Source organism: Podarcis filfolensis, assembly GCF_964270895.1.
Source record: "Podarcis filfolensis genome assembly, chromosome: 13".
Taxonomy (NCBI): domain Eukaryota; kingdom Metazoa; phylum Chordata; class Lepidosauria; order Squamata; family Lacertidae; genus Podarcis; species Podarcis filfolensis.
The window spans coordinates 155,281-168,353 of record NC_139615.1 but is presented as its reverse complement, the minus strand read 5'-3'; the positions used below and the strand labels follow the sequence as shown (position 1 = coordinate 168,353).

Sequence of the window (13,073 nt, the reverse complement as noted above, 5' to 3'; positions counted from 1 at the left end):
TTGCGGGGGGGGGGGAGCCCAAAAAAATTAAAGGAAAAAAACCTGGATGTACATTTCCAAAATATAAGATAAACTTCTTCTTAATTGTATTTCAGTTCAACAATTACTTTGATAAAATACCGGTACATATTTTGTTATATGCAAATGGTTTTAGATACCTATTAGGTCCATCAATTACCATATACAGTAGCATATATTTAACACAAAAAGCAGCGACAATTTGTCGTTAAGGACAGCTGGACATATAAAGGACCCCATGACCTTCAGTAGCTTAGGGCCTCGTCAAACCTCAGTCTGGCCCTGGTCTCGTGCTGTACCAACTGAATTACCAGCAATCCATATTGTTAAGATTAAGGGTCTTCTGGGATTTGGGACTCAGTATTGGGAGTCCGTGCCCCATGAAGAGCCAAGAAAGGGAGCGTCGCTCTGGGAATGAACTGCTTTCCCCAAGCAGGTGTCCTCTGGGTACCGTATTTTGGTAGTGTACAAGACTCTTAATCTCAGGTTGTGGGTTTGAGCCCCACATTGGACAAAGAGTTTCCTGCTAGATAGTCCTTGTGATCCCTCCCAAATCTATGGTTCTATGACTGCCAGCCTCACCAGCTCCACCTGGAAGGGAGCTGGGTATGTTAAGCCCGGAAAAGAGGAGACTGAGAGGAGATAAGGCCATTTCCAAATATCTCAAGAGCTGCCACATGGAGGATGGAGAAAGGTTGTTTTCTCCTGCTCCAGAGCGTAGGACTCGGACCAAGGTCCTCAAATGACAAGAAATGAGGTTCTGACTAAACATCAGGAAGCAGATTCTGACAGTAGGAGTTGTTTGGCAACGGAAATGGCTCCCATGAAAGGTTGTGGACTCTCCTTCCTTGGGGGTTTTAAAGCAGAGGTTGGAAGGCCGTCTATCATGGATGCTTTAGTTGAGAGTAATGCGTCTTAGGGGGTTGGCCTGACATTGCAACAGAAGTTGGCTACTGAACAAAACTGAAATGCATGTAAAAAATTAGGGGCAGTTATGGGCTCAGGGATCTTCACGTGGTCAGCCTCTGTGCTGCCAGTGATGATCCATTCTTGCTTCATTTCAACTTGGGAGTCAGGAAGTTTGGCCTTTGAATTCATGTCCAGAAACAAGAGGCAGGGTGAAAAGAAGAGGCTGATCCCAGCATGCTTCACTGCTTAGGGCAACCCCCAAACAAGATAGGATCCAAGGAATAGGGTGCAGTGAGTTGCTGTGCTTATGGCAGGGGACAGGCACACACAGGCAAAGAAAGCAGTCCTTATTTTTTACATACTTTGGCTCAGCAAAAAGTCACAATTGCAAGCGTTCTGCAAAAAAGTCCCGTAGGTTTCAAAAGCCCCACAAGGGTGGGTGGGTGTGGAATATATTTATTTCCATTGAGTAAAATGCCACTTGGTGGTAACAAAACATCTAAGCCGTTTACTAGAAATGTTAATACGGTCAATTAAAAACAGTAGCAAACCATTTAAAACATCACAATCAAGCAGCAAAATCGAAAATTAATCAGTAAAGAGATTGAAAGAATAACAGCATAAGATTAAAGCACATCAATATCTCTGCATCTGGAAAGGCTTGCCTGAAAAAACGTATTTTAAGCAGGCACCAAAAAGAATGAAGCCAAGGGGCCTGTCTCAAGTCATGAGGCGGAGAGAGATATCGGTTCAGACATGGTCCTATCCTGACAAGAAGGGGAACTCTGAGATCAGGGCTCAGCCAGTGTCTCTGGAGACCTCATCCTTTGGAGGATGCTTGGGAGAGGTGGGGTGGCTGGACAGCTTCCCACCTTAATACACAAACATGATATAGAACCAGAACCTTCAATGGATTTTGCAATATATTTTAATACAGAGACATTTGTATTCAGTAATAGCTGAGGGGAAGGCCCGCAGGATACACATAAACAAGTGTCACATGCTGGACGAAATGGTTTCCAAATCTTGAAAAGAAGGGCAAGACGTATTGGGGACATGATACCTGACAACCTGTGGGGCACAAGGCCTCGTGTGAAGAGGGTTGCAAGGCCTGGGCTGGAGACATGGGCACCCAGCGTGGTCTCAAAAATCCCTCATCCAGCAGAGTCTCAGTTAACAATGAGGAGGAAATACCGGTAGAGCAGGGTCACCTGTTTGAGGAATATATGCGAGGCACTGACGAAAATGTCCCACTGGTCAAGATCTGGCGCTCTGTCCACCTGGCGTGGAAAAGAGTCTCAGATGCTGCCGCAGGGTGAGCTGTGTTGTTTGGAGTCTCAGCTCAATCTAAGCCTTCTTCCATGCTTTGGATGTCTACAGATGAGAACTGGAGTTGGCTGAAGCAGAGAAACTGTACTTGGAGGTAGGATGAGCAGAGAACCCTCGTCTTTCTCGTGGATACCGTTCTTTGCTCTGAAATGTGCTTGTGATAGAGGGAGGACAGAAGCCAGGGACTCCTCCACCTCACCTCTCCCAGAGGAAGGACTGAAACTTGTGGCTTTTCTGGCAGATGTTCAGTGTGTGGCAATAGCATTCAGGAGCACCACAGATTTGCAGCTTTGATGCTCTTGAAGTGGAAGTATGTGACAAGCTTGTCAACTTCTTCAAAAGAAAGCTCAGCATTGATGGCAAGGTCCTCAGTGTTGCCCAAATCCTTGTTAACTCTCCCCAGATGTGAGGTGAGGAAGGTAATTCAACACCTTGGCCAATGACTTGCATCTCCAGATGTGGGTATGTAGTTTAAATAAATACTGGGCATTGAGGGTGCACTCCACGGATGTGAGAGAAAATGGTTATGGTTTCCCCCCCGTATGGATTTTTTTATGGGAAGTGAGATTATCCTTTCGACTGAAGCTCTTTCCACACTCCAAGCACTGATACGGTTTCTCCCCTGTATGAATTCTTTGATGGGAAGTGAGACTTGAGCTCCAACTGAATTTCTTTCCACATTCCAAACACTGATATGCTTTCTCCCCTGTATGTATTCTTTGATGGGAAATGAGTTTTTCCTTCTGGGTGAAGCTCTTTTCACATTCCAAGCACTGATATGGTTTCTCACCTGTATGAATTCTTTGATGGGCCCTAAGTGTGGTCTTTTCACTAAACCTCTTTCCACATTCCAAGCACTGATACGGTTTCTCCCCTGTATGAATTGTTTGATGGGAAGTGAGACTTTCCTTCCAACTGAAACTCTTTCCAGATGGGGTGTTTATCATGGAAAAGGAGACTAAGAGGAGATATGAGAGCCTTCTTCTTCTTTTTTAAAATCATTTTTATTTATTTTCCAATAGAAAACATCCAAATAAACATCTGATCCTAATACTTCAATTAAAAACTAAAAAACTAAAATAAAGATCAAATTATAGTCCAAACTGTATTTATTAATTTCTTGGGGCTCCCCGTGGTCTGGATCTCTGGAGCATATCTCTGCATCTTAGTCCTGCTTCTCCTTGTTGTTTCCATATTTTCCACATCTCAATATTAACGCTTGGTATTTTTTTGTTCCTGGGCTCAGGATTCTCATTCATGTCAAACACCATATACAGCGGTACCTCGGGTTACATACGCTTCAGGTTACAGACTCCGCTAACCCAGAAATATTACCTCGGGTTAAGAACTTTGCTTCAGGGTGAGAACAGAAATCGTGCTCCGGTGGCGCGGCAACAGTGGGAGGTCGCATTAGCTAAAGTGGTGCTTCAGGTTAAGAACAGTTTCAGGTTAAGAACGGACCGCCGGAATGAATTAAGTACTTAACCAGAGGACCACTGTACTTTCATCGTCCAAATATAACTTTGTTAATATAAAATTTTTCCAGCTGCCTTTTTCTCAGCTCAGCTTCATCTGATTCCGTTCCAATTCCGGGATGTTGTCCAAGTCTGTTATCTTTGATGGGGCAGCAACTCCTTAATTGTCCAACCTTCCTTTTGAACTTTGTTAAACCAGTACCTTCCAAATTAAGTTATTAGGCAAAACTGTTTGCAATATTAAACTGTGTTCCATGGTATCAGTCATTTGGCGATCGATCGGCCTTTGGAAACCGCACTCCCCCCCCCCCCGAGCCCTGGGGGGGGGGCTGCTAGACATCCCTTAGCTTTTTCTTTCACTCATAATGATCCTGTCATGCTGTGATGAGACCCCCCCTTCACCCTGAAGGCTAGTTTCATCTTCCATAGGGCTCAGGAGGTGGTCCCTGCTTTTCTCTAAGGCAAAGTCAGCCAAAGTCAGAGATGGAGGAGGAAGGGCTATTGGAACGGCTGGGGAGTCCGCCATTTTCCACCGCCAGAAACAGGAAGCCTTGAGAGGCATCTTCTAATAACGAAAGGGCTGTGCCATGGAAGATGGAGCAAGATGGTTTTCTCCTGCCACAGAGGTTAGGACTGAGGCCATTGGCTTCAAGTTACAGGAAAGGAGATTCCAGCTAAATAGCAGGCATAACTTTCTAACAGAAAGAGTGATATCACTGTAGAACAGACTTCAGCATAAGGTGCTGGACTGTTCTTGATTGGAGAGGCTGAATGACGATCTGTCACAGACAGTGCTATTTTTCTAGAAAAAGAGGTGCCAGAACACACCATGAACTTCTACCTTGTTTTCCTAGAATGGCAATGGCACCCACCTGAGAGGAGCCAGAGCAGAGCTCTGGTGAGCTCCAGCTGAAAAATATCAGCCCTGGTCATGGATGCTTTAGCTGAGCTTCCTGCAATGCATGGGGTTAGATTAGATGACCCTCGGAGTCCCTTCCAACACTGTTTTGGTTGTTTAGTGGTGTCCACCTCTTTGTAACCCCATGGACCAGAGCACGCCAGGCACTCCTGTCTTCCACTGCCTCCCGCAGTTTGGTCAAACTCATGCTGGTAGGTTCGAGAACACTTTCCCACCATCTTCTCCTCTGTCGTCCCCTTCTCCTTGTGCCCTCCATCTTTCCCAACATCAGGGTCTTTTCCAGGGAGTCTTCTCTTCTCATGAGGTGGCCAAAGTATTGGAGCCTCAGCTTCACGATCTGTCCTTCCAGGGAGCACTCAGGGCTGATTTCCTTAAGAATGGATACGTTTGATCTTCTTGCAGTCCATGGGACTCTCAAGAGTCTCCTCCAGCACCATAATTCAAAAGCATCCATTCTTCGGCGATCAGCCTTCTTTATGGTCCAGCTTTCACTTCCATACATCACTACTGGGAAAACCATAGCTTTAACTTTACGGACCTTTGTCGGCAAGGTGATGTCTCTGCTTTTTAAGATGCTGTCTCCGTCTTCCAACTCTATGATCCTACAATTCAACTATTCTCCCTGCTGAGAGTTCTTGGATGGAAAGTGAGGTTGGCCCTCTGAAGCTCTTTCCACATTCCAAGCGCTGTTATGGTTTCTCCCCATATGGATTCTTTGATGGGAAATGAGATTGTCCTTCCGACTGAAGCACTTTCCACATTCCAGACACTTATAGGGTTTCTCCCCTGCATGGATTCTTTGATGGGAGGTGAGATTGGAGCTATGATTGAAGTTCTTCCCACATTCCAAACATTGGTATGGTTTCTCCCCTGTATGAATTCTTTGATGGGAATTGAGACTTTCCTTCCAACTGAAGCTCTTTCCACACTCTTGACATTGAAATGGTTTCTCCAGTGTATGAATTCTCTGATGGGCAGTGAGACTTTGCTTCTGGGTGAAGCTCTTTCCACATTCCAAGCACTGATATGATTTCTCCCCTGTATGAGTTATTTGATGGTTGGTGAGAGTGGAGCTCCGATCGAATCTCTTTCCACATTTTAAGCACAGATATGGCTTTTGCCCTGTATGAATTCTTTGATGTAAACTGAGAGAGCCACTGTGACTGAAGATCTTTCCACATTCCAGACACTGATAGGGTTTCTCCCCTGTATGGATTCTTTGATGGGAAGTGAGACTGACCTTATGAATGAAGCTCTTTCCACATTCAAAGCATTGATAGGGTTTCTCCCCTGTATGAATTCTTTGATGGATAGTCAGATGATTCTTTGTACTGAAGCTCTTTCCACATTCCAAGCACTGATATGGTTTCTGCCCTGAATGAATTCTTAGATGGACCGTGAGATGGATGCTTTTTCTGAAGCTATTTCCACATTCAAAGCATTGATAAGGTTTCTCCCCTGTATGAATTCTTTGATGGGAAGTGAGAATGGCCATGTGACTAAAGCTCTTTCCACATTCGAAGCACTGAAAGGGTTTCTCCCCTGTATGAATTCTTTGATGGGAAGTGAGACTGGAGCTTTGACTGAATTTCTTTCCACATTCCAAACACTGATAGGGTTTCTCCCCGGTATGAATTCTTTGATGGGAAGTGAGACCGGAGCTATGACTGAATCTCTTTCCACATTCCAAACACTGATAGGGTTTGTCCCCGGTATGAATTCTTTGGTGGGAAGTGAGATTGGAGCTCTGACTGAATCTCTTTCCACATTCCAAGCACTGATATGGTTTCTCCCCGGTATGAATTCTTTGGTGGGAAGTGAGATTGGAGCTCTGACTGAATTTCTTTCCACATTCCAAACACTGATATGGTTTCATCCCAATAGGATTTATTTGATAGGGAGTGGAAAGGGAGATGGAGTTCTCTCCACACTCCAAATATTCATATGGTTTCTCTACTGTGTGAATTTTGTCATGGTCTCCCTTGTTCTTCATTTCCAATTCAACACCACCTGCGATGAAGAGAGAAATGGATTAGAACCTCAGAAATAAATGCAGCCCCAAATGATTGGACAATGAAAATTAACTTTTGTGACAGTGAAAGAACGGAAGAGGGTTAGGCATGAGGTCTTACTACAGGGTTCACTGCCTTTGTTGACTGGTATTCATGGACGTATTTGTGGGAACCTGAGATGTGCAAAACCTGGCTCTTTTCTTGAATGGATTTTGTTTGGCCGAATCATGGAATTTTCTGCATCTCTATTGTCAGTCACCTGTTTGTTGCTCCATTTCCAAGGTCCATAGTCTCTTTGGTCAACCAAAAACAGACAGAAGCAAAAACAAAAACTCAAATCCTGACAGAATCTACTTTCACTTGCCTAAAAATTCTGAAAACTACATTTATGAAGGCCTGGGCACTTCAGAGCAGCCTGATCAGGATTTTTTAAAGTCGTAACTAGAGGAGGAATTTTCACAGATGAAACAATCCATACCCCTCCAGTTATGGTGACCTGTGAAGTGTTAGAATCCCAGGTGCTGTAGGTGGTGCTGTTGAGCTCCAAAAACATCTGGCAGGTTTCTCATTTTGAGATAGATATAGATATAGATATAGATATAGATATAGATATAGATATAGATAAGATGATAGATGGATAGATAGATAGATAGATAGATAGATAGATAGATATAAATAGATAGATGATACATAGATTGATCTATGGAATTTCAAAGCAGATATTATCATCCAACAGGGAGCCTTACCGAGGGAGGCCATGATCCCACGATTCTCCTCCATGACTTCCTTATGCAAAGCTCTCTGGTCAGGATCCAACAATGCCCACTCCTCCTCTGTGAAATGCACAGCTACATCTTCAAAGCACAGAGGACCCTGAAAGGAAAAAGACAAGGGTCCTCCTCTAAGGCAGTCTAAAGATTATCTACTACACTTTGCGGTGTGGTTTCCTCCCTGTTCATTGCTGTGTTGTGTTAATTGCAGTGAGAAGACTCAAAAATGCTGAGCAAAGGTCCACTAGGCTGTACCACTTGGTCCCTGCAGGGATGGTGCTCTGAGGGTTGGCCCCACTGATGTTTTTGGATGACGAACTGGTACAGAAGTCTTAAATCTTGGACCAGCCAAAAAGGATCTGGGGTAAAATTCAAGGCTTGTGAATAGGTATTACTGACATGGCTTGCAGTTTTTGGGACAGAAAGTATCGGTCTAATATGCCGAGATCTTTCCTACTCTATTGATTCAAGAAGGTTCTGGAAACTTGTCTGGGTCTCACAAGCTGCAAGCGTCTAGTCTCCAGATGATCAGCAATTTTTTCCATTCTGGCTGGAAATGAGCAGAAGGTTCCAGATGTTTGGGTTATTCCTTCAGAGAAGCTGAGTACAGCTGGTTGAAGCCGGCCCTGTTAATTTTCTATCCCAAAGCCATGCTGCCTATAAACAGAGGCCAGAATTCCTCTGTCGTGGATGTGAATCCAATTACGGCTTCCTTTGGAAGAGGATACTGTTTGGTACAAGGAAATGGCAGGTCTTTGCTGTATTTTAATTTGACTGCTGTGGCAGATTCAAGAGTTGCACAGGGTTAGATTCCAGCCCCCACAACCAAGGGGGTATCTCGTTCTTCAGCTCAAGGGGGAGGCCTCTAAACTCTCTTTCCTGCTTAGCCTCCTGCACTATCCCTTCAAACTTAAGCATTTAATAATTATGGGCTAATACTTGCCTGGATCTGCCTGGGGTCTCCTTTGACTGCTCTCATCTAAGGTGTGGAACACTGATTTGGCTATTGAAAATAACTTGCTAATGCTTTTCCCATCATAACCAATATGCGGGTTTAGGGCATTCCTGATGTCAAACATGGATTTGTCCTTAAAGAACCCATTTATAAATCCCTTCATGTTGGGAGGTTTTCCAGGTAAATCCCTGCCTATGTTTTATGGCGGCTACCAGATGGACGTAGTATTCAGATGGATGTTCATCTGTGTAGTCCTTGTACGACGGTTTACGACATTACACTGTTTGCTGACTGGCAGGTTTGATGGCATCTAGGATGGTTTTCTTAAAAATCTTCAGGCAGTAGGATCCATGATCAGTGTCATAGCCCCGGGTGGGCTTGTTGGCTATGGGGTTCCCCATTGACAAAATGGAGGTAAGTCAAGGTCTCTGTCTCCGAAATGGCCCTGGGACCCTGTTTTGGCCTGGTTTAAAGTGGGGAAAGGCTGGGGATGAGGATCCACTCTGTACTTTCCTCATGCTCTGTTTTGGGGTGGGGGAACCTCACAATGACCAAAAGTCAACTTCACGGGTCATATGGAGGCAAAAATAAAGGACGTCCTCACTCTTCACCCCATGGTCTGTTTTTTTTGGGGGGGAGGGGGTGTTGGGGAATCTTGGTCACTGTTTCTATGATATGTCAACTGCTTAGAAGCCCATCGAAGAACTCAATCATAAATATATAAATAAAACTACAAGTATTGATAAATAATACTGGCAACATGCAGAAGGCTAGTTAAGTTGAGGAGGCTGTTTCTGATTTTCACCAGATAGACCTTCTTGAATGGCACTTTCAGCCTTTGTTTGGGACAGCTTTGACGAAAGCAAAGAGGAAGAGAGGGATTTCTTCATTCCCAGAGAAACCCTGGCTGCCCCACTGCTGAGCCTCTTTCCCCACAAGGCTCCTCCCTCCTACCTGATCTGCTTCTACAGCTGCTGCTTCCTCTCCACCACCAGGAAAAGACGGGTGAGGAGGTCTTGCCGGCATTCTTCTTTCACCTGAGAGACAAAGCTTAGTTGGAAGCCAGGAGTGCATGCTTCTCTGAAATGGACATTTTGACGGTTGTACCAATTTCATAGCTTTGTTGTGCTCTTATAGGCCCAAATGTCTCCCCCCCAAAATTGAAAGAACTCACAGATTACTTTCAAAAGCAACAGAAAGACCAAACAGAGAAGAAACTCCTTCCTCCTTACCTAGTGAACTCTCTCTGGTGTCCAACGGAGTCCTCTCTGCCTCAGAGTAATTGGAGCCCATTTCCGCAACCAGATCCTTTTCCTGAAAGAGCAACAAGGATTCCAAATTGAGAATGCAGAGAAAGGCTAGAGAAGGAATGACAGAGGCAAAATCTTTAGGGGTATCTCATGTCATTCCTTGGATGCTCCCCCCCCCAAAAGGATGAGGAATTAGTATAGGCTTTTAGTATGTTCTTTCTCCTGTTTGGAGCCCCTTGGGAGCATCCAGAGCAAAGCCTCTCTCACCTGCTTCTTCTCCACCTGCTTCCTCTCCTCTGCCTGACTCAGGAGGAAACCTTCGGCCAGGGCCACTGCCTGGGAACTGGTCTCCGCTCCGCATTCCCTCACCCAGCTCTCCATCTCCGCTGGAAGAACAGCCAGGAACTGCTCCAAGATCACCAGGTCCAGCATCTCAGCTTTCGTGTGCCTTTCTGGCTTCAGCCACTGGTGGCAAAGGTGGTAGAGTCGGCTGCAAACCTCACGGGGTCCTTTGGCCTCCTGGAAGCAGAACTGTCTCAACTGCTGGCTCTGCGCCTCTGAGCGAATGGTGTCCTCCTCTCCCAGGAGCTTCTGCACTGAGTTTTCCCATAATCCCCGACTGCTCCCAGTTTCCATGGCTTGGCCTCTTCCTCCTTCAGGGCCAGTTGAGTCTCCCTCATCCATCTGACCTCTCAGGAAGCCTGCAAGAGATCAGAAGGAAACTTTTTACAAAAGAAATCCAAAAATCCAAATTAACACCTAACATTCAAAAGCAATTTAAAATAAATCCTCCCCCAAATAAAACAGCACCCACCGGAGTTAAAACTCGATCACTGCTACAACAATAACTGGAATTTCTCGGCACCTATTCATTATATAAAGCAATGTATGAGTGGACGAAAACCATGTGCATTTACAAAATACACATTCAGGGGCCAAACAGTTCAGCCAGATGCCTGAATCAGGAGTAATAATAATCATAATATCAATAATATTATCATTTCCCATTACAAATATTTTCCCACCAGAGAAAAACACACACTTTCTACATTCAGCTACCTTCCAAAATTATTTTCCTGCATCAGAATCTCGGCTATGATCTTTTCATCAGGTCAGTGCCTTGAATCCATTCAGTTAATCCATTTCGGGAAGCGCGCCCCCCCCCCCCGCTAAACCAGCACTGCAGCTGCCAACGTCCAGGCTAACAAACGCAGCTGCGCTTGATTTTGCGAGCAGGTAGAGGAAATAAAGTCTGCTTGGGGGGGGTGAGGGGTTGCCTGGATGGATCAGCTGAACACGGCGCCCTCCGGGGGGGGGGGCTCAGCTTCCGTGCTCTGGACCCGAGGGGATCCTTGCAATGCCCTCTCTGTGGAGAAGCCCTGGAAGACGGGCTGGAAACGGGCCCACCATCCCGCGGCCACATTATGGGCTGGGATCCCTCTGTTGAGTCATGGCATAGTTATACTCCCCTTTATTTCTCCAATGAGCTCAAGGGGGCATCCATAGGTCTGTAGCTGCACACCTCCTGGGAACGAGTCGCCGCCCTGGCTTTGCAGAGATGGAGGGGGAGGACCCTGGGCTCCCTGATTTGGGGGTGGGTGGGCAAGGGACCCCTCTTCTCCCCAACGCCCCCTCCGGGGGAAGAGAGAGGAGACTCACCAGAGCGCAGAAGGCGCCGCCGAGGCAGCATTTGCAAAGGAGACGACAGCCCCCTCCCCCTCTTGCAGGAAGGGGGGAGGAAAGCGAGGACCTGCCCCCCCCCGCGACACTTTTATATTCTGTCCTCTCTAGGAATGCAGCTCAACTCTTTTTAACCCTTGGCAAGCGGTGCGCACCCAGCTCACACTTCTCTCCCTCTCTGCGTTTTCGCCTCCAGAGCAGGAGACCAGCAGAAGCCATGTGTGCTGCGCAGTCAGAGAAGTTTTCAGGGGGGGGCCCGGTTCTAATCTGCTCCCTCCCTTGTGTTACTGAATGAAAGGGGGGCACATTTTACTGGACGATGAGTCCTGCCACCTTCCTTCATAGTCGCAGAAGCACTGCATTAACCATGGCTGTAAACCAGCACGTTCAATCGATCAAATAGAAGCTCAATATTGTCGGAATGTTCAGGGAGGCAGGAGAGGATATATTGTTTAATAATATCCTTCCTAACTTGCCTAAGCAAGTTCAATGACTTAGCAGAGTTTAAACACTCCCCCTTTAAACGCACAGCGGTTAACTTGTTGCCAGCTCGTTTGAGCTTCTAAATATAGGATTTCTGGTAATTCCCTTTTGTCCCTCTTAGAAAGAATAGACACGACAATCTTATTTAAAGTCAGTAAAAACAAGTTTACTCACAGTATCATCAGTTCACAATTGCATCTCTGAAGGCAGACTTAGGTTACAAAATATATACAAGTGGCAGTATCCCATACTGGGTGCTCTGTTGGCTGGAAGGAAACAGGGCGTTTCTAGCTGAAGAGCTGTTGCTTCTTCGATAAAAGCAAGATGGAGAAGACAGTCCAAGAGAGGAAGTGTGCTCCCTGCCTAGCCCTTTTGTTACCTGGGCAGGTAAGGCCACGCCCACCTCTAGTCACATGCAGAGCAAGTTTGTACAAAACATCCCCTTGCATGTCCACTCTAGGAATGTTGTGCATGACTGCTATGTCTTTCACATCCCACAAATATATAACACTGAACTTGATGAATGAACCCTGTGTTTTATGAATGGAGTCTGTATTTTGAGAATTACCAAAGATCGACCAGCGGGGAGCTCTGAAATCCGACAGCGCCCCTATTGTGCGAAGTACGTAACTACCAGGGAGCGGTGCAAAGCCTTCAGCCCAGCAGCTCAGCCTTTGCACGGTTGACTGAGCACCAGCTTCTGTGTAGATAATGGCCAAAGCTGGTAAATTGTATCTCTTCTGGTTTCGATTGCCAGAACCTCTTACATTGTTGCAAGAAAGCGTCAAATTGTATTCCTTTGTCTTTGACAGTGCTGATGGAGTACTAACCTTTGAAAAAGCATATAAAATCAATGCCTTAACCAATTCTTCCCATTTCAATGACATTTTGCTTCAAAAGGGAAGGCAGACTTGGACACCACCCTCCTCCATAATCCCTGAGACATAAAGTCATGAACACAGCACCCCTCCCTTGAGGGGAAACAATGGACATCTGCTGATGGGTTTGCTCAGGCCAGGTGTTCCCAAAGCCCATCCTCCCATCCTTGAGAAGGCCAGAAGACAAGGATATGCATTGATAGTTTTATTGTTCTTTAGGTGGCGGCTACTTAAGGTTTCAGTAGGGACACGTGTGGCGCTGTGGGTTAAACCACAGAGCCTAGGACTAGCTGATCAGAAGGTCGGTGGTTTGAATCCCTGCGACGGGGTGAGTTCCCGTTGCTCGGTCCCTGCTCCTGCCAACCTAGCAGTTTGAAAGCAGTCAAAGTGCAAGT

At 45.9% G+C, this 13,073-nt stretch overlaps 2 protein-coding genes across 5 annotated transcripts in view; both read right to left on the bottom strand.

Moving 5' to 3' along the window:
- The window catches only part of LOC310746805 (uncharacterized protein), a 103,607-nt gene extending 92,042 nt beyond the window's left edge, over nt 1–11,565 (bottom strand). Inside the window, exon 1 of the mRNA XM_083580925.1 lies at nt 11,473–11,565. Coding sequence (XP_083437051.1) covers nt 11,473–11,536 — 64 coding nt within the window. The 5' untranslated portion in view covers nt 11,537–11,565. The remainder of the gene's footprint in view (nt 1–11,472) is intronic.
- LOC310746803 (uncharacterized protein) lies at nt 4,313–12,400 on the bottom strand. Of its 4 annotated transcripts, none has more exons than XM_083580923.1 (6): nt 11,975–12,400; nt 9,905–10,338; nt 9,620–9,701; nt 9,342–9,424; nt 7,409–7,535; nt 4,313–6,660 (listed from the first exon to the last, which is right to left on the bottom strand). In XM_083580923.1, the coding sequence occupies exons 2-6, from the start codon at nt 10,319–10,321 to the stop codon at nt 5,264–5,266; spliced, it is 2,106 nt and encodes a 701-aa protein (XP_083437049.1). In that variant the 5' UTR covers nt 10,322–10,338; nt 11,975–12,400; the 3' UTR covers nt 4,313–5,263. The 4 variants fall into 4 exon arrangements, with proteins under 4 accessions (XP_083437049.1, XP_083437046.1, XP_083437047.1 ...); XM_083580920.1 differs by lacking the exon at nt 11,975–12,400 and adding an exon at nt 11,297–11,433; XM_083580921.1 differs by lacking the exon at nt 11,975–12,400 and adding an exon at nt 11,297–11,433 and having other exon boundaries at nt 9,620–9,704; nt 9,911–10,338.
- Between the last annotated feature and the right edge of the window lie 673 nt (nt 12,401–13,073).